This window comes from Tenrec ecaudatus, chromosome 16, assembly GCF_050624435.1.
Source record: "Tenrec ecaudatus isolate mTenEca1 chromosome 16, mTenEca1.hap1, whole genome shotgun sequence".
Taxonomy (NCBI): Eukaryota; Metazoa; Chordata; class Mammalia; order Afrosoricida; family Tenrecidae; genus Tenrec; species Tenrec ecaudatus.
The window spans coordinates 112,059,136-112,079,658 of record NC_134545.1 but is presented as its reverse complement, the minus strand read 5'-3'; the positions used below and the strand labels follow the sequence as shown (position 1 = coordinate 112,079,658).

At 59.0% G+C, this 20,523-nt stretch overlaps 1 protein-coding gene across 2 annotated transcripts in view; it reads left to right on the top strand.

Moving 5' to 3' along the window:
• Positions 1–1,180: 1,180 nt before the first annotated feature.
• STK32C (serine/threonine kinase 32C) overlaps positions 1,181–20,523 on the top strand; it is a 40,051-nt gene continuing 20,708 nt past the window's right edge. The window contains exon 1 of one of the 2 annotated variants that reach the window (XR_012780417.1): positions 1,181–1,443. Coding sequence is in view for 1 of the 2 variants with exons in the window: in XM_075534347.1 (XP_075390462.1) it covers positions 1,239–1,443 (205 nt within the window). In the remaining variant the exon portion in view is untranslated. The remainder of the gene's footprint in view (positions 1,444–20,523) is intronic. The other variant, XM_075534347.1, reaches the window with a different exon arrangement.

Genomic DNA, 20,523 nt, shown 5'->3' with positions numbered 1-20,523 from the left:
TCAGCTGATCCCCTGCTGCCGATGCCCCTCTGCCCTGGGTAGGGACAGAGACCTGCTCAGTCTCAGAGGCCACCAGGCAGAGGTGACCAGACAGGCTCCAGGCAGCCCCTCGACCTCCCATTCAGGAGCATGTAAGGATACATCTCCATTCTCCAGGACTGCTGCCTCCCCAAATACCACCAGTGGGTGGTTTGACAAAGAGAAACCGACAGGCTGACAGCTCAGCGCCTTGGCCCCCTGCAGGGTCTCAGGCCCGCGGGCTCCTCTTGGTGGGCATCCGCTGTGTCCTGTGTGTGGCTGCCTGTCTGCCCCTGGCTGCCCGTTATGTAACTCAGACCTGACCAGTCTTCCAACACTCACAATGGTGGGAAGACCTTCCTGCAGGCCCGTGGGTCTCCTTGGGCCCGTGAGAGCCCTGTGCAGAGAGCTGGCTCTGTAGGGCTTTCTGGGGTGATGGCCAGAGCACTCCTCTGAGGGGCTCCTGGCTGGGCCTGGCTTGGTAAGGAGGCGAGCAGCTCTGGCATTTGCAGCCCCAGAGCCCAGCCACAGGCTTCAGGGACACACAGTTACACCTCAAACCACTGCCCGAGTTGAGGGGCCCCTGGATGTAGACACCTCAGGAAAAAGGGCGGGGGGGGGGGGGCTCTCTGGACTAGTGGTCTGGCTCCTCCCTGTCCTTCAAGGGGCCCTGTTTGCAGGCCACCCTCCAACTAGGCCTGTCACATGCACTTTGCAGGGTGGGGGTGGGGATAGGGGTGCGATTGCTCTGAATTGCTGCCTATCGTTGTTCGGTGCCCTCCCAGTAACATCATTAGTGCACGCTCCAGGCTGTGCACCTACGTTTCCAAAACGCCCAGACAGAACCCAGTCCCCCTTAAACTCGACCCAAGCCCCATTGGGCCCCCGCGCAGCATGGTTCCTGGCCCCGGAGCCCCATCTTTCCCGGACCCTCCGCCTTTGCACCCGGACTTCTGTCTAGGTCCCCGGCTCCGCCCCGCGGCCCTCTCCGCCCCGCCCCGGGCCCGCCCCGCCCGCCCCGCGGCCCTCTCCGCCCCGCCCGGCCCCGCCCGCCCCGCCCCGCGCGCTGCCAGTCCGCGGGGCCGCCTGGCAGCGGGCGAGCGCCGAGCTGGGCGCACGGGCCGTGCCGCCGGCCCTCCCGCCGCCGCCTGCCGCCTGCCGCCTGCCGCGCGGCCCGCCATGCTCGGGCTCCCGGCCGCGGCGCGCACCCCGGGCCGGCCATGAGGAGCGGCGCCGAGCGCAGGGGCAGCAGCCCCGCCACGGTCCCAGGCTCGCCGCCGGCCGGCGCGCCCCGGGCCCGGGACCCCGGCGATGCCCGCGCGCAGCCGCGCCCCCTGTTTCCCTGGAGCAAGTGGAAGAAGCGCATGTCCATGTCGTCGGCATCGGCGGCGGCGCGGAGGCCGGTCTTTGACGAGAAGGAGGATGGTGAGTGCGATGCGGGGTCCGCGCCCGGCTCTGGCCGCTCGGGGTCCGGGCCCGCGCCCCTGGGCCAAGCGCCGGAGCCGCGGGGAGCTGGGCCGGCCGCTGGCGGGGGGCGGCGGGGCGGCCGGGCTCGCGCCCGGGGCCGCTGGGACGCGGTGGTACCTCCGTGGGGACGGGGTCCGGAGCACCTCCACCTTCTCCGAGACCCTCGACGGAGCCCTCAGTGTCCAGTGCCGGCGCGCGGGGAGCAGGCCCAGGCCGGTACTCTGGGCGAGGGTCGGGCGCAGCCTGGACGCCCTAGGGGCGGGGTCCGGTGGCCTTGGCCCTTCTGGACCATGAACGTGCTTTGGCCGCCTCGTCCTGGTGGGACGGGAAGCGCCCACCGCCTGGTGGGACTGGGGCTGCCCTTTCACCACAGGTGGGCAGCGGGCGCGGCCCCGCTGTGGGGCGCGGAGGAGGGAGGCTGCTCTCCGACCCCGCTGCGGAGGAGCGGGCCACGCGGAGGGTGGGTGTCGTGGGTGCAGTGGGAAGCAAGGGGGCAGGTGCCGGTGTCAGGTGTGCTCGCAGGAGGGACCTGGGACGCAAGGAGGGCTGGTAGTGGTGACTGGTCTGGGCCCTGGGCCCTTTGAGCGGAGCGGAGGGGGTGTCAGGAGAAGCCGGGAGACAGAATTTCAGCTCCTCCACACATGCCCGCAGGCGATTTAAATGGTGTGGCGATGACACATTTGGTATTTTTTTTGACATTTTCTTAAAATAGTTGAAATCTGCATCTTCGTTGTAGTCAACCTGTCGGACGCCCAGAGCTCAGCACTGGGGGCAAACCCAGTGATTGACTGCTAAAAATGGATGTTCTCTGTGTAAGAAGCGACCGCGCAGACCCCTCCCATAGATGTAGTGGGGAGCAAGGGGCCACAGGGCAGGGATAGCACCCTACAGGAGTGGACCCCACCAGGGTCTCTTAGGACCTGCCACCAGGCTGAACCTAGGGCAGCAGGCCCCCTGCTGTGGTCACTCACCTGCCACTGAGATAGGTACATATGGGTGTGTAAGTTGTGCATACACACACACGCACACACATACACACACACAGGAGGGCTTCAGAAAGTGCCCGGGAAAACTCAGTTTCCTTAAATTACATTTTCTACAAACTTTTTAAAAGCTCCTGTGTGTGTGTGTGTGTGTGTGTGTGTGTGTGTGTGTGTGTGTGTGTGTACGCTCAGCCAGTGCCCTTGCTTGGGCAATAGGTTAGACTTGCACATAGTGTCTGGTGTGAAGCACCATCTGGGTAAGTAGGCACCGGGTCAGCCAGGGTCAACCAAGTGGCCACCCCGGTAGCAGCGTGGGGGACAGAAGTGGGCTCTCGTGGTGAGGGCACTGGGGGGTGTAGGGGTGGGCAGAGGCTGTGAAAAGGCTTGGGTAGCCGAGGGTACTGGGCTGGGCCCTCACTATCCCATGGAGTGCCCAGCCGAGGGTGTCGTCCTCCAGCTTGACCCCTGGGTCAGCGGGGCAGCCCAGAGGAGCCCAGCCACCTTTGTTCAGTGTGATCCAAGGCCAGGCCCACACCAGGCCTGACTGGGTTGTCCTGGCCACTCTGCTCCCCTTTGGCCTGTGACTTCGGGGAGTCAGACAGCATGTGCCGAGCATGGGGTGCAATCAAATGTTCAGAACAGGAGTGGGGTGCCCCCTGACTTCCACACCTCAGCACGGGGCTGGCTGGGAGTCACAGCGGCCCCTTGCAGAGCGGGTTCCAGGAAGCTTGGCTGGGGCTGCTCGGTTGCTATGGCAATGGGGAAACCTTTGATGAGGTTTTTAAATTAAAACGTCCAATTAATAGATCGGATTTGCTATGCGGAGCAGAGGGAAAAAAGGAAATAAGAAGGAAGTTTGCCCCAGTGGCAGGTACATTACCCTGGGAAAATGTCATATGACTTGGGTGGTCTAAGTGCTCTCTGCTTTTCATAGCCTGCTGTCCCCTTTCCTCCCACCCTCCCTCGACCCCAGCGGGCATGGTGTCCAGGCTTAGACTGGGCCCCTCATTTCTTAGGGTCTTGCTGGCCCCCTGTCCCCAAAGGAGCATGATGCTGAGAAGTTTCAAGCACCGTCCATCTGAGCAGCCCCACCTCGGCCGCAGCGCAGGTCCTCATGGGGAGCTCAGCAGGGTGGGCAGGCAGGCGGGGATGTCGATTTTCTCTCAGTGCTGGTAGCTGGGAGCCCATGTGTGACCCTGACCCTGCAGACTCCTCCCTGTCATCTTTGGGACCACCTGTATGCTTCGCTGGGCAGACCCTGCTCCCTGTAGCTCGGGGTGGGGAGGGCTCAGACCGCCTCCACACCACAGAAACCTCCCTCCCTGCTCCCAGTGGCACTGCCTCCACAGGCCTGCGGGTTAGGTCCCAGCCCAGATTTGGGGGGCAAGTTGAGTAAGCTGCCCAGGCACTAACTCCCATCTGGGGGCCTGGGCCTGTTCCTGGTGTCACTTTCCAGCACCTAAAACTGCCTGTGGCTTTAGTTTACAGTGGGGACCTGTGCTGAGAAGGTCTGACCCCAGCCTGAGGAGGCTGCCCCCGGCCGGCCCCATGGACCCGGTCACCCAGGCAAGACCCCTGGTTCCCAGTCCACCCATTTTGACATTAAACAACTTTGTGTTTGTTCTTCTGATAAGAAGGTTAAATGTACAAAACATTTTTTAAAAGATGACACTTGAGCATGTCCTGAAACTTTCCTAAGTGGGACAAGGCACCCTGGTGGGGCAGTGGTGCTGCAGTGGCTGCTCATCTCCAGGTCAGCAGTTCAAAACGGCCAGCTGCCTCTTGGAAGAAAGATGAGGCTTTCTACTCCCATAAAGAGCTACAGGCTTGGAACACCCCCCCACCCCAGGGGCAGTTGTGCCCTGTCTTACAGGGTTGCTTTGAGTTGGAATTGACTCGGTGGCAGTGAGTTTGGTTTTGTTTGTTTTGCCATCCCACCCCCTACCCCCCACCCCAGTGCTGTGTGGAGAGCTCACCTGCCCCTCACATGCAGCCCCGGGGGACACAGCTTCAAAAAAGGAAATAGGATCATGCTCTCCATGGGATTTGTTGTAATCTGCTTTTTCACTTAGCCATATGTCATAAATGCCTTTGGATGCAGATTGGAAGCAGCATTGATTGGCTGAATTTACAGTGGCTGTGCCCCGCCCGGTCTGCAACCCAGAGCTGCAGGGTGCTCCTGCAGTCCCAGGGACTGCGTGTCAGGGCTCTGCTATCTGGAGCCCAGGGCAGCCGGGAACTTCACGGGAGTTCCCTCCTGGCATGTCAGTGGGACTGGCTCCAGGGTCAGGGTGCTTGTGCTGGCCTCTGGCCCTGCCAGTTCTCTCTCCAAACTGGACCAGGCAGCCTGTGTGCGCCCCCCCTGGGGGGGGGGGGTCCTGGGTAGGTGGGTGGCTCAGGTACCGTCTGTGTATCCTGAGTCTGTGGAGCCTGGCCTAGGTGGACCTGGATCCTCCTGTCACATTTTTATGCCACACAAGTCGGCATGGCTGTGTCTGTCCATCTGGCCGGGCATTTAGAATGCTAAAAATAAGCTGGGTTTTCTTTAAAACTTGGAGTCAGCCGGCTTCCCAGTTAGAGATCACACAAGAACCTGTTGTAGGTGCCTTTCACCCTAAAATGTCTGGGGCAGAGCCAGGTGCCCAGGGGCTTTGGGGACTCAGCGGCCCTACGCAGCAGTGGTGGAGGAGATGCAGGGACTGGCTCAGTGGTCAGGGCAGGGTCTGAGCTGCTTCCTCACCCCTCCTGGTGATGCTGGCGCCATGAGTGAGTGTGGAGGCAGGTCCACAACCGGGGGTTGCTGTTCAGGGACATCATCTGAAAGAACAGGAGGGAAAAGTCCAGGCAGGCCTCGAATTTCAACGTTGAAGGATTCTGTGAGCAAAATATGGATGGGTACAGGAAGGGTCGAAAGAAGACGACAGGAATCCACAGAATCACACTTAACCACTGCAGGAGGCAGCGTGCGGCTGAGAAGCAAGCTACCAAAGGAAGCATTCCAAGCCACACTGGCGAGAAACAAGCCTCCAGGAATTGACAGAGGAGCAACTGGATATTCACCAAACACATGGAAGCTCTCATTTGTTTGTGCCAAGATACCGAGAGGACAGCTACCTGGCCAACTGACCGGGAGACCCCATATCCATGCCTATTGTGTGGGAGTGGGGCAATCCCACTATTATCACACCCAGGCAAAATGTGCTAATGATAATTTAAAAAATAATTGCAAACCTTAGTGGACGGGAAAATGCCAAAAATCCAAGCCTGATTCAGAAGAGGGGCCTCGTTGCTGATGTCAGGTGCATCTTGGATAGAAGCAGAGCATACCAGGAGGATGTTTATCTGTGTGTTATTGGCCTTGCAAAGACAATTATTTGACTGTGTGGGTCATGATAAGTTATGAATAACACTGAAAAGAATGGGAACTTCAGAACCTTAATTGTGCTCATGCGGAGCTCGTACATGGGCTCCCGGGGGCAGTCATTCAGACCAACAAGAGGAGACGGATCAGTGTAGAATCAGGTATACATCAAGGCTGTGTCTTCCACCACAGTTGACTGCACCTGTGTCACCAGGGCTGTGTCCTCTCACCACACTTAACTGCATCTGTGTGATGAGCCAATAATCCCAGACGTTGGGCCACAGGAAGAAGAATGCAGCTTCAGGATTGGAGGAAGGCTGATACCAAGCTGTGATATGCAGATGACACAGCTCGCTTGCTGAAGGTGAGGAGGACTCGAAGCGCTTGCTGGGGAAGGTCAAGGGCTGCAGCGTTCTGTGTGGATGCCGGCTCCACGTCAAGTAACAGTACCAGCAGACCAGGAAGCAGAAGCGGGATAAGTGGGAAGAGCGTCAGTGTTGTCTAGGACTCCCCTTTAATTGGATGCACACTCAGCGCCCCTTGAAGCCACGGTGGAGAAACCAGAGGGCGCACTCCACGGGGCTAAATCTATTGTGTAAATCTCCCCTCCAGCGATCAAAAGCCAAGGTGCCGCTTTGAGGACGAAGGGGCTCCTGACCCAAGTCTTGATCTTTCCAGCGCCTTACATACATTTGAAACTGGACAGGGAGCAGGGAAGACCGGCAGAGAGTGGGCCTGCATGGTGGTAAAGGTGAGGAACGTTGAAAGCACCCTGGACTGCCGTGTTGGAAGAAGTCTACTCAGAACGCTCCTGAGAGGTGAGGCGAGTAAGACTGGACATGGGCTCAGAAGAGGCCAGTCCCTGGAGAGGACATCTACTTGCTAAATTAGAGGGTCAGCCACAAGGTGGACCCTCACCGAGTGGGCTGCACACTGGGGCTCAGACGTGGGAATGGGGTGGTGAGGACGGTGCAGGGCTGTGCACTGCTGAGTCTGCTGTGTGCCCAGGGTCATTTGGATAGGCGCCATGGTGGTGGCCCTGAGACCAGAGCCCTGGCTGCTAAGGAGAAGGCCAACAAGATGACCTGCCGGCCACTCGGCGCCAGCTCGGTGTGGCGGTTGCACCCTTGAAGCCTTGGGACGGTCCTGTAGGGTCACTGTGAGTTAGTATCGACTCGTTGGTGAACAGTCAGCTGACACACTGGCTGCTCACGAAAGATTGAGGTATGAGCCCACCTAGTCCTAGAGGCGCCTTGGAAGAAAAGAGCTGGATAGACGTGATTCTGAAATCCAGCCATGGAGCAGGCCCCTGGGCAGGCAGGCGGGGGAGGCCAGCCTGCTATGGGACGTGGGCGCCCGGGTTGAGGCTGGGCCAACTGGCTGGCTGCACTGTGGTGAGAAGCGGCTCCTCCTTGAGCCGGGGAGGCCCTGTTGGCGCTGCTGTGCAGAGAGGCGTCTTGTAGTTTTGCATTTCTTTCAGCTGTTGATCCTTGGAGGGGCTGTCAGGTGCCCATGTGCATGTGCAGCCTGAGCCGAGTTAGCATTCGGTCGCCTGCACGGCCACAGCGGGCCCTGTGTGTTTCAGCCTCTGCCCCGGCCTCTGGAGCTGGAGCACAGGAGCTGTGTCTGCTGCACTGGGTCTGCCTTCGACCCCCACCTGGGGCTGCAGGGGGGGCTCTGGGCCGCGTCTCAGAGAGCTGTGTCCCCCCGGTCTGTGTGGACATGATCCTGAGTCCGCACACACCCATGGGCCCACTGTGGGTGTCAGCGGGGCTGGTCCGTGCCCCCCTCCCCACCCTCCTGGGTGCTCTCCACTGCCTGCCCTCCCCTGCTCTCCTTCCTTGCCCCCCCTCCGCCCTCCTGGGGCTAGACTTTCCAGGAGCTCTGGCAGCTGTGGCCAGCGTGGGCGTCTCCATGGCAGCGATGACAGGCTGCACAGTGTGTGACAAGTGGCTTCAGGACACCCTTCTGAGGGGTCACTCGTCCCTGCTGGCTGGGGGCGGCAGCCAGTGCCCAGGTGTCTGTCTGCCAGGGATTGGGCTCCTGGGCTTCTGCGGCCTCTTGTGACCTTGTCCCATCCAGCGAGCGGATCGGCTGTAAAGGGCAGACTTGGAGGGAACTGGGGAGCCACTGTCATGAATAAAGGCACGCTGGTTTTTTAAGCAGGAGGCCAGCATTATCAAACCGTTTTCTCATTGATTTGAAATCTGTTTAAAACCACCAGGCAGAGGTCTGAGTGGCTGGAGGGGTGGGAGCTGGTGCTGCCTCACGCCCCACCCCCCCACGTCCTAAGTCTTCCCAAGTGTGGTGTGGGAGCCACCAGCAGCAGTTTCAGCTCCTCCTGCTCCAAGGCTCAGGCCCGAAACCTGGCTCCTGTTATTTAAGTCTACAGCCAGGAGCAGTGTGGGTGGGACCAGAGTCGCCCCCGATTGGCTATAAATAGGTTCCGAGCACTGCCTGCTCGCTTGTTCGGGGTCTGAAGCACCACCCTCCGAAGGTTTCTCCGGGTAGACCTCAGACACTAGCTTCCCCTGCACCCCCTCCCCCTCCCCAGGGCCATGGCCCGCCCAGAGGTGGCTGGGCTGGGACTTCTTGGTGAGCCGGCTTGAGGAGAGTATCCTGGACCAGTGGGTGCCCGTGTGTCCATGCCCGGTGGCAGGGTGGCAAGGGTTGCTGAGGAGGTGGCTTCCAGGGACTTTGGGCTCCTGCTTCTGGGCACCCTGAGTCTTTGGTCTCATCTTCCCTTAGAGCCACCATGGGGGTGACTGTGCTGGCATCTTGGCACCTGCCTCTCACGCTGGGCACCGGAGTCACCTATTTCAGGATGGGCACCATCCAGTGGTCAGCGGCTTGGAGCAACCCTTTCCTGGTTTCTCGTCCTGGGGGTGTGGTGGGGGAGGGGCATGTTGTACAGGGCTCAGTGGGGGGAAATGCCACTCTGTTCAGAGCATCCAAGGTGGGTGGGCCCAGTCTCTCTCTCTCTCTCTCTCTCTCTCTCTCTCTCTCTCTCTCTCTCTCTCTCTCTCTCTCTCTCTGTCTCTCTCTCTTTCACACACACACACACACACACACGCACACACACACACACACACACACGGCGTCTCAGCAGAGAGTCCGAGGGCTCACAGGGCCCGGTGCTTGGTGCCAGGTCCTCCTGTTGACTGGCCTGACTGTGGTTTTTGTTAGGGGACATCCAATCCGAGAGGCCCGTGGGCCACAGGACCACGCACTGCCCTGTCCTGAGCCATTCACAATCATTCCCACGCGTGAGCCTGGTGTTGCGGTCACGGTATCAACACGTCTTATAGAGGGGGGCCTCTTCTACACTGCCCCTCCACTTTAGCAAGCTTGATGTCCTCCAGGGATTGGTCTCTCCCGACCACCGGTCCTAACAGTCTCACCATCCTCGCTTCTGAAGAACATTCTGACTGTCCTTTCACGACAGATTGGCTTGTTCATCCAACTGCCAACCTTCCTCAGCAACACCGTAACCCAAACGCCCGATTCGCCTCTGGAGGGACTTATTTTTTCTTTACCCGGTTCACACGCATCGAAGCAATTGAAAAGATCCAGACTTGGGTCCTCAGTCCTCAGCGTGACATCTCCGCTTTGGAATACCTGAAAGGGCCGTGTGCAGGAGGTGTACCCTTGCAACACGCTGTTTGACTTTGTGGCAGCTTCTTTTGTGGGCATTGGTGGTGGATCCGAGTGAAACGGAATCCTTGGCAACCTTCCATCCTTTCCCGTTTCCATGCCGTTGGCCCTGGTCCAGCTCCTCGGTGCAGGGCCGGTGTTCCTAATGTTGAGCTGTCACCCGTCCTGACTGTCACCTAGAGGTATTCCGAGTCCTCTTCACTTTCTGTAGAGTACAGGAAGCAGAGGTGTGACCCAGTCTCTGAAGTCACACCTGCCCCTCCCGCCCCAGGGGCTCTGCGCAGGCCTTGGACAGTGTCTCCCCAGGGCTGGCTTCCGGCTGGCCAGGTGGCTTTGGCCTAGATGTTTCTTTGTCCTCTAACCCAGGCCATCTTGAGTGTCTGCTCTCCTATTTTAGCTGCAGGGAGGGACCGTGTGGAGAGTCCGGACACTCCTGGGCAGGGGTGGGATGGGCAGAGAGGAGAGAGCAAGCTGACAGGGTGAGGAAGGGTCACAGCCTACCACCCTCAAATGGAAGGGCCCGCCCTGTCTGCGTCAACCGCCCATGGGTGCCTGGAGCGCCCTAGTTCGTACCTGTTGCCTGACACCATTACCCATGATGCCCCCTTTCGCTCACATGGTGTCCGGGTTTGGATGACAAATGAATGCGCCTGCCCTACCTACTGATGCCTGGCGGGTCGCCGCCTGCTCCTTCTGTGCAGCTTTTGTTCTATAAGGAAAAGTGATAGGAGGGGGCATTGAGAACACATTGCCTTACGTCATCGGCCGCGTGCAGTTGTCCTTTCTGCTTTCGAATCCACACCTGGGCGCACACAGTGTCTGCTGCTGCAGCTTCCCTCCCGTCGTATCTGGGTTTATAACAGTGTCTACTTCAGAAAGCAAGGAGGATGGATGGGCGAGGGCTCACGTGCCCGGCACCCCCGAGGGTCAGTGTCTCACGGCCCCTGTGTGCTTGGGCAGAGCTGTTCTCCATGGGCTTTCTGGGCTGGACCTTTGAGCCTGACCAAGACTGTCTTGGAGGCACCTTGGGGCGGGCTCAAACCACCAACCTTCTGGGGCCAGACCCGTCTGTGTGGTCGAGGGCTTCATTTTCTGCGCCACCATTCCCACAGAGCATTTCCCACCAGGAAAGAGCTGGCACGGATACATCACTGTGTCTCCACTGAAGTAGAGACATTGTGCATATCCCCTGGCTGTCCCCTGGCACCCCGGGCAGCACCGCCTCTGCAGGCTCAGGCCAGCCAGCATCGAGACCCCAGCCCATGGTGCCTGACCACCCAGCTGTGCTCAGGTTACAGAGTGGACGTTCAGCGCATGTGAGTGGATGTGATGTGCTTTATCCTGGTGCAGACCGGATGACCCCCAGGTCCCATTGGCTCCTCATTTCGGCCCTGAACCTCCATGGTTCTTTGCTGTCTCCAGTTCCCAACCCTTTTGTAGGCATGGGGGGTGGGGTGGTGGTGTTAGCTCTTACTTCCCTTGACTTCACAGCCATGTGACCCCCCTCCCTGATGCCTTCCTCTGGTGGCTCCTGGGACCACCCCCTTCTCCCTGACTCTGTCATGCGAGCGCACCCTGGGCTGGCTCCTGGCCCCTGCCAGTCTTACTCACTGCCGCCAGCACTGCCAACGGGGCAGTAACTCCCAGAGTCTTGTCTCCAGCTGAGACCACTCACACCCACATTCCAGAACGTTCTTTGCTGACTCTGACTTGACATCACCAGTGGTATGTCTAATCCAAACCCTCCCCCACTGCAGCCCCGTGTGTGTCTGAGCAGAGCTGGGCATGCCTGCGTGTCCAAGGGCTGTTTGTGGAAGCCAATCTCCAGGCCTCTCCTGTGAGGCCCCTCTGAGTGGACTCGAACCTGCAGGCTTTCAGGGAGCACCTGAGCAGAGCTGGACCATCCACCCCACATCCACGTTGGGGTTGGGGGTGGGCTCCTCTGCCACCTCACTGCTCGTTGCTATGGAGCCAATCCATGACCTTGTTAACATCACTGTATCATCTGTTGCTCACCGGGGACTCTTCTTAGCCTGTTACCTTGTTGCCGGTTGGCATGGAGCTGATGCTGACTGCGGTGACTGTAAAGTTATTGTATCGGTTGCTCACTGTGGCAGGGATCTCATGCCCCACGTGGCTTGGACGGCACTGGATGGGAGGAGAAGGCCACATGGGGTGGAGGGAAGGCACGGAGAGGTCTGCTGTCTCTGGTTGGCTGGCTGGAGCAAGAGGCACAGAATGTGGCACATCTGTCCCTCCTCGACGCTGGGCCTCTCAGCCCTGTGCGTGGAGCGGACCTCGGCTTGGGGAGCCCCCAGACAAGGGGCTGACTTCCTCCATCAGAGTTGCAGAGCTGACAGCACTGAGGCCCTTTGTTCCCTGCTGGCAGCCTGGCTCTGTCCCCTTAACTCCCAGCTGCGCCCCATCCTCTCCCCAGTGGGGACAGACAGGTTTCTCCCCAGACCTTCTGCACGTCCCTGGGGACAGAGTGGCTACTCCAGCCAGTGAAGACATGAGCCTCTGGCCTATTGGAGGCAGAGTCAGAGGGCCTGGGGGGCTGTAGGGAGGCTGGGTCAGAGGGTCTGGGGACTGTAGGGCTGGTGATGAAAGATGAGAGCAGGATGCTTGGACAGGACAAAGACCCAGGCCCCCCCCCCCTACTGGTGGGAGGCTTCCCAGGGGAGGTCTTGGGTCTTGGGCAAGGAAGGGCTGCCCCAATGTGGCTGCCCCCCAGGCAGCCCTGAGCCGCCTCTGCCTGCTCAGAGGAGGGCATGCCCAGCAGGCCTCTGGGTAGGCTGCAAGGAGCCATGTGCCTATGGCAACTTGCATTCGGCTCTTATCCAGGATCTTGGGAAGCCTCAGTCACCGTGTCGTCCCCCCCCTCAATCTGGTCCTGGGGAGCAATTCTTCCAAGTCCAGCCCTTTCTGAGGCCAGTGAGCACAGTCCTCTGGTTGCCATGGGGTGGGGCGTGCACTGGCCCAGCTCAGGCTCCCAGGAGCTCCAGTGGGAGGCCCCATGACCCCTCAGGTGGCCCGTGCCCTGGCTGGTGGGGCTTGGCCTTGGTGTCTGTTTTCATGGGGCCCGCCTGGACTCTGGTGAAGCCTCTATTTATCCAGGCAGCCCATGCTTCTGAGGTGGCTGAGCTGTTCTTTGGGGGCTGTGAGGGCCTGCTCAATAGGACTCCACTGAGGTGTCACCCCCAGAAATGAACAGGAATGTGTGTGTCCTGCCTTTGGGAAACATGACCCCACTCAACACACACCCTCACCGGGAGAGTATGTGTGTCCTGGGCTGAGAGTCGAAGTGTCAGCAACCCCTCAAGCTGGTGGACCATGTCCTGACTGTGGGCTCACATTGGCATGCGCAGTCTCCCCAGGGCAGCGGGTCCTCAAGAGACCTTTACTAAAATGAACTCAAATGCCCGTTAGCCCCTTGGAGACTCATGGGACTGATATCACCCACCACCAGCTTCAGTCTCTTGGGTTTTCTGGGCAGCTGGTGTCTCAGGTGTAGGTAGTCTGCGCTGCTGCCTGGTGGGGGCTGTGTAACTGTGCTTCTGGAGGCGGGGGCTTCAGCCCACCAAGCCCACCCAGTGTCCACATGGCGCATAGGCGCCTCATGGAACTGAACCAAATCCAGTTTCCTTCCGAATGTTTGTCCTTGATTTCAGCATGCTTCTATGATACCTATTTGTCCACCGAAGGGTTAATTTCCTTTTCCATAAAGGCAGCACTCCAGAGAGACAGGCGGCCTGGCCCTCGCAGACTGGAGCTAATTGAAAAGATTCCCAGGTCTCTGTCATTACGCTCACGACTTAGCACCTCCCTCCCTGCCCCTGTCCAGCTCCCAGTGAGTGACTCACTAGGGTTAGGTTAGTTTCCTCCACACACAGCCTGCCTGCGCTGTCAGGGCACACACAGGGCTGCTTCAAGGCCTGGCTGTGCAAGCGTCCAGGGGTGGGGCTGTCCCAAGAACTACAGCTGTGCCCAGCACCCCGGGCTGCAGACAGGAGGCTGCCTGGGACGGCGCCCACTGGACGTGGCAGGGCCTTGGCAGGCAGCTGCAGGACCCCAGTGGCTTGGGGCTTCTTAATGGGCTCCTGGCACCAGGCTCACATGTGTCAGCGAGCCAGAGTCTGGTCCAGGACGCGGCTTCCTGCTGCACACTCAGGCACAGGCATACTCACACTTGCACACTCACATGCATAAACCCTGAGACACAATGCACTAGTGTGCACACACGCTCTTCCTCGGGTATGTAGGCACACACTCACAGGCACACGCTTGCACACCCATGTGCGCGCTCAGAGACACACGCCTGCACACAGTGGACAGAGATCTTGAGGAACTGGCTGCCGCAGGCCAGCTGAGGCTCCCTGAGCTGGGAGTGCGTGGGGCAGCGCTGCTTGGGGTCGCACTGGGACAATAGAGCCACTGGGGGAAAACAGACGGCTCCCGCTCCCGTTGTTGATGGCTCTCTGACTCACGACTGCTGCACACGCAGCCGCTGGCCAGCTGCAGTTCTCAGCGTGCGGATGTTATGCGGGTGCTGTTAACATTATTCCTGCGTACTTTCCGGGTAAAATTATTGGGTATTGATGGCGTGTCATAAAACGTTGCTAAATTCGCTATTCCTAGTGGCTTGCCTGTAGACTCCCCAGGGCTTTCTATGTCAAAATCCTGTCCTGTTTGAATTAAAGCAACCTTACTCTGCCCCTTGAAAGCTCTGTGCCGCGCTACCCTCTCGAACCTCTAGCACAACGTGGAACAGCGGTGACCAGAGACCTTGTTCTGATCCTAGGGGAGCGTGCTCAATATTTCACCGGAAAATGTAGTGGTAACGCTTTGGGCTGCTAACTGCAAGGCCAGCGGCTCAAAATCACCAGCTGCTGCTCAGCGAAACGTGAGGCTTTCTCCTCCGGTAAAAAGTTACGGCCTCGGAAACCCCCGGTTGGAGCTCCTCTGTCCGGTAGGGTCACCAGAGTCGGGATTGAGTTGATGGCAGGGGGTGTGGTTCTGATGTGGTTTTAGTGGGCCTTCTTCCGAGACGGCCTTTTGCTAGCTTGCCGAGTTTCTTTATGTTTTAAATCATTAAGGGTCATGGCATGTTGTCAATGGGGAGGAGGCCAGAGGATCTGCTGTGTGGAGTCGTAGGACTGCCCCCTTCCATCCTCTGTCAATGCGTTTCGTTACATCGATCGACTCAAATATCATACCAACCTTGTGCCTCTGGGTTAGTTTGACTTCTTACTGAATTCCATTTGCTAATATTTCTTTCTTTTTAAAAATCATTTTATTAGGGGCTCATACAACTCTTATCACAATCCATACATACATCAATTGTGTAAAGCACATTTGTACATTCATTGCCCTCATCATTCTCAAAACATTTGCTCTCCACTTAAGCCCCTGGCATCTGCTCCTCATTTTCCCCTCCGTTCCTACTCCCCTCTCCCTTGCTAATATTTCTTGAATGAGTACTCTTCATGTTCATGCATAATATTAGCTAAACCTTTATTGTCTCGTTTGTTCGGGCTTGTTGGTGTCAGGCTCACGCTGGCCCTGTTCAATAGCAGCCTGGGGAAGCTCCTCTGCCCATATCTCCTGAGGGAACTGAAGGTGTTGCTTCTTCAATCCACGTGGCACGGAATTCACCAGTGACATCATTCGAGCCTGGAGTTGTTTTCGTGGGAAGGTTTTAATTTCAGATACAGTTTCCTTAACAGATACAGGATTGTTCATATTTTCTGTTTCTTCTCGCGCTCATGTGGATCATTTGTGTCCTTCGAGGAATGGAATGTATCCAGGTACCTACATGGTTGAGCTGTCCTTCATGTGTTGGGTGCCCAATTGGGTTCTGACTCAGTGACCCCAGGTCACTGCCCGGTCCTGCACCGTGTCATCATGGCTGTCTTACCTTGGAACCCGTTGTGGCTGCCGCTGCCTCTGTCCAGCTCATGGTCTTCTTTCTCGAGGACCCTCAACCCTGCCGACCACGAGTCTTTCTCCAGGTCTGCTCTCTGCTGACAGCTCTCTGCAGTCCCGAAAGAAACCTCACCATCTTGGCTGCCAGGGGCATTCTGCCTGCATTTGGTCTGAGCAGAAGTGCATCCTCAACCACACCAACCTCAGCTCTTTCTCATGATGTTTATCTATGGCCCAGTCTTGAGGACGTCTATTTCCTGTGCATCGACGCCTGTCCACATCATTAACAGTGAAGCCTTCAGGCCTTAATTTCCATCAGCGGTTGCTTCAGGGCCTCTGTGCCTTCAGCAAGCAAGGCTGTGTCCTTGGAGTATAGCAGGCTGTCAACTAGCCGCCGCCGCACCCTTCCTCTTAGACCCGTTGGCGTCGGGTCCTGCTGTTCCTCTTCCTGCCCGTCTCTCTCATCCTGCAGCCCTCGCTGTGGCTGCCCATGGATGCTAGCTTTGTTTGGGGCGGGCAGGTCCTCCAGATGGGCCGCACCTGTCAGCACTAGGAGCTGCCAAGCTTGACTATGGAGGGTATCCCAGGAGCTGCAGTCCATTTCGGCATTAGCAGAGCATGCACGGGGCCCCTTCTGTACACACGTTACCCTCCAGGGAGCTGTGTCTTTCAGTAGGGGCAGGTGTTCTGCAGTTGAGTCTCGCCTATATGCCCAGGCTGATACTGTCTGCCTTGTAGTTGGGGAATCTAGTCTGTTTAGGCGGAGGCCAGAGATTGGTATGGTTGAGCTTAAAGCTGCTGTGTCGCTGTGGTCTCTGCTCCCCCCCCCCCCCGTGGTTTCTGCCTGCGTGGCTGTCGTCAGTCTCTCCTGCCAGAATACAAAGTCCGCCAGGACTGTGGCCTCTGGGAACCCCAGCACCGGGGCTCTGCTGAGGCGGCCCGTCTTTGTGACCGGATGGAAAAGGCCCACGCATCAGCTGCAGTGGCTCTGAGAGTCCAGAGTGCCCGGCAGGGCAGGGGCAGGGGTGCCGCTGTGTGGGCAGTGCTACCTGTGGGCTCGAGGAACAGGCGTTTATTATCTCGGGGGCTGAGGCGAAGATTCTGAATCAGGCTATGCGGATTCTCTGTGGGCGCCCTGCCCAGTTCCTGGGCTGTCTTGCATCCCTTGTTAGTAGATGGGCACCATGGTGTCTGTCCACCTGTGGCCCTTTCGCCCACGTCTGTTAAGTTCTTTGTATAACTCAGAGGGGCCTGCAGGCCAGAACCCCCGATTCCTCAACAGGAGTGGGGTGACGGTTTCAGCACATGTCTGGGGCGGGCATCTTCCTGTGGGCTCAGCCTCTCCCCAGGGCCGCCACAACCCCCCTCCCCCTCTTGCCATAACCCCGCTAGGCCCCTGCAGCCCCTCAGGTCACAGGACCACTGTCTGGGGTTTGGCGAAGGAATTTCTGGTTGGCCTCCAAAGCAATAAGCCCCATGACAGCCCCCCGGTGGGCAGTTCTACAGCCCCCACCCTCGAGGAGCCCCGGAGCCAGGCCTGCTGGCTGCCAGCCTGGAGCACACGCAGGTGCGCCTAGAGGAATCGGTACAGCAGTGACGCAGGGACCACATCTGGGCTTGCGTTGTTCTGTCCCGCTGGCTCCTCCTCTCCTGAGCTGTCCCTGCGGCCACCGTGCACCTTCAGAGGCCGTACTTGGTGGCCTTTGTGGCAAGCCCGGGGCTGCAAGGACTCTATCACTGCCCAGAAGCACCGCTGCTGGACTTCGGCATCTGCTGGGGCTGCGGGCCCTGGATGGGTGCAGGGGCTGGGCGGGAGGGGAGCTCAGCACCTCCTGGAGGCACCAGTGGGCTGGGCCCTGGCTGAGCGTGGGAGAGGTGGGAGCCGCAGGGCGCCATCTGGGCGGGTGCAGGAGGAACCGTGGGAGGTGACAACTGCTTTCCCAGCAGCCTTGGCCGGGAGCGGAGCCAGACTGCTGCCCTTGGGGCTGCTCCTCACCGCGCTGGGGGCCACCTCTATGGCCGTCTTTCCGTGTCTTGCCCTCCTCGCCTCCTGCTCTGAGCAGCTGCTCCAGGCAGAGCCCAGCGGGGCCTCCTGCGATCCCAGCTGCCCAGAGTGGCTCCCAGGGGGCAGCTGCCAGCTCACCCCCAGAGTGTGAAAGGAATCTCACAGTCCTTCCCCACCTGCCACCCGCCATGCTGCCAGCCTTGCCTGCGACTGCAGGGCTCATCAGCTCCCTTCCCAACCTCGGGCCACCAGCACCCTTGATGCTGGCACCCTGCATGCTGCATCACACCACAGGAAACCACCCACACTGCAGGTCAGGTGCAGCATTGGGTCATCAGGGACCGGGGGCTCCTGTTTGCTGTCTCCTCTGACACCAGCCTGGGGGTCTCCATCTAGAGTCTCCAGCACCAGGGTCTCTGCCAACATCTTAGCCCCCACCACCATCCTGGTCCCCACTGCCAATGTGGGGCTCCATCTTGGGGCTTTAACCCTTGTGGACCCGGGCCCTCGCTCCCCCCAGCAGCACATCCTGCAGGTCAAGGATACCCGCCGCCAAGCTCTTAGGCGTCACCAGGCTATGCCTGCCACAGAAACCTCAGCAATGCCAGCTGTGCCCCAGCCACCCATGGCCCCTGTGACCTTGCCCCAACCTTGCCCCGACATCGGCTCCAGGATACTGTCCCCATGCACTTCCAGCACCTTCTCTGTGGTGGCTGCAGCATGGTAGTAGGTGGTATTCTTGGGGCAACCTCCTCAGGCTGGTCTTGGAAGGCAGGGACAGCTCCCTCTCTCCTTCTCATGGACCTCCCCATGGCCACTGCCTCTGCCCTCTCCAGTGGGGAAGAGGGCACACAGGGCCACAGAGCAGGGGCAGCTGGCGGCCATATCATTTAACAGATGTCCTCTGGTCTCCCGGGGGCTTTCCCTGACAACCCTGGCAGACAGTCATGTTTCCCTCATGGGGGACCTCAGGAGGCTTCGGTGCATCATCAGCCCATCATGGCCTGAGTGGGGGCTATGGCTAACCAAATGCACAGTAGCCGTTAACACGGGGACCACCTGGGTACAGACAGCACAGACGAAGGGTCACTGGGCGGCCTAGCTCATGCTGGGCATCAGAGCCACCCATCAGACCTCCCACATAGGCCTGGAGAGACTGCAAGAAGGAGACCCCAAGGGGCCACGTGTAGACAGGACTCACTCGAGCTCTGTCCTTGGGAGTCTGGCTGGCATGGAGCCTGCTGGTGGCCAGAGACACGTGGGGCCTGGCGGCTGGATTTGATTCTCTCTCCCTGCCTAGCTGGTGGGTGGTTCTGCACAGCCTTTTACCGTGCGCCGGTGCCGTGGGAGCCGCTTGGCACCTCTTGAGTCCTGCGCCCCGCCCCGCGGCGGGTATTTTAAGCTCAGCCTGGACTCTTTCTAAGCACAGTGTTAATGGAGTGTTACGCCACGTTCACACCTCTCTCCACACCCAGCAGCTGCTGCTTGCACCCCCCACGTGCACAAGCAGCACAGCCCTGCCGGTGGCTGGAGAGCACAAGCGGCCTCCCTCCACCTGGCTGGACACAGCGTCTCGCCATGTGTCCTAAGCATGGATGTGTGGGATGGATAAGCCGACAGACACCGGGCATCTCGCATCTCTGGCCAGAGCTTCTCCTGCAGGGCCCCGTGTCCTCACCAGATGGTGGGCATCCTGCATGAACCAGCTGGGCCTTCTCAAGGGGCTAGGGAGATGGTCCATCAGAAGGCGACGGAGTCTCAGGGGTGGATGCCCGAATCCTAAGACAGCCTTCGACAGCCTGGTGTCCAGGAGCGTGCACTCTGGTCTGTGGTAGCGCTGGCCCATGGTGAAATGAGCCAGCCAAAGGCCAGTTGACCATTCAGCCTGTGAGCAGGAGGCTGGTCAGTGAACGGACAGCTTTAAACAACCACACTCTCTGCCATGGCCACCCTAGGGGACAGGGCCCAACTGTGGGTTTCCAAGACTATAATTCTTGACAGGAGTGGCAAGTCAGCCTTTCTCCTGTGGAGTGGCTGGTGGTCTCCAACCGCCAATCTGCAGTCACAGCCCAACACAGAACCCTTCCTCCGCTGGCTTAAGTGTCGCCCGGTCTGGCCGCACCTTCCTGTTGGCTGGTCTGCTCCAGTCCATGACGGCCACTGGATACTGAGTGCCTTCCTGCCAGGGGCTCAGCTCAGGACCTTGACCCCTGCAACTTCCTTGGCTGGCCCAGCAGACCCCTGGTAAACCTCTGTTTGGTGGGAGCTCTCGGGGAAGCCTCCTGATGAGACCCACGCATTGACATCGGGCTGAGCTGGACGCCCGTGGGCATGTGAGCACAGAGAGCCCCATCTTCCTTCCAGGGAGCGGCTGTGAGTCCACACTGCTCATGCTGTAGCTGCTGACCAGCGCACAACCACCTGCCTCTGGGGCTCACTGAACAGACTGGACCAGTGTGCTCCTGAGAGAACCCCAAGACAGACAGGACCAATGTGCTCCCGAGAGAACCCCCAGACAGACAGGACCAGTGTGCTCCCGAGAGAACCCCAAACAGACAGGACCAGTGTGCTCCCGAGAGAACCCCCAGACAGACAGGACCAGTGTGCTCCCGAGAGAACCCCCAGACAGACAGGACCAGTGTGCTCCCAATAGAACTGCCTGCAGAGTTCTGCTCTGCGTGTGGAAGAAGCCGGGCTGTGTGGATGGGGCACAAGCAGCAGTCCTCTGTGCTTGCCCTGGTGGTGGGGCAGTCCCCCCCCACCACATATGGCGCCTGGCACTGGGGTACTCAGTGTTCTATCTGCTGAGTTGGCATGGTGTGCTGGGCACTGGGCCTATATGCTTAGGGTTCTGGGCAAGCTGGCGGGGCCTCACCCTGCTTCCAGCTCTCCCTGCTAGCTGCCCTCCTGGCCTCCACCGGTTGGCCTGTGTGTCCTCATGAATTTGTAATGTAAGGAAATGAGCCCCTGAGCCTCCCTATTTGTCACAATCTCTTTATTCAGTTCGGAGTAGTTTTTCATGCAATTATTTATTGTTTAGCTTTTTTTTATGACAAAGTATAGCCATTTGATAGAATTTTTTTCCTTTGTAGCTTCTAGGGTGTGCTTCC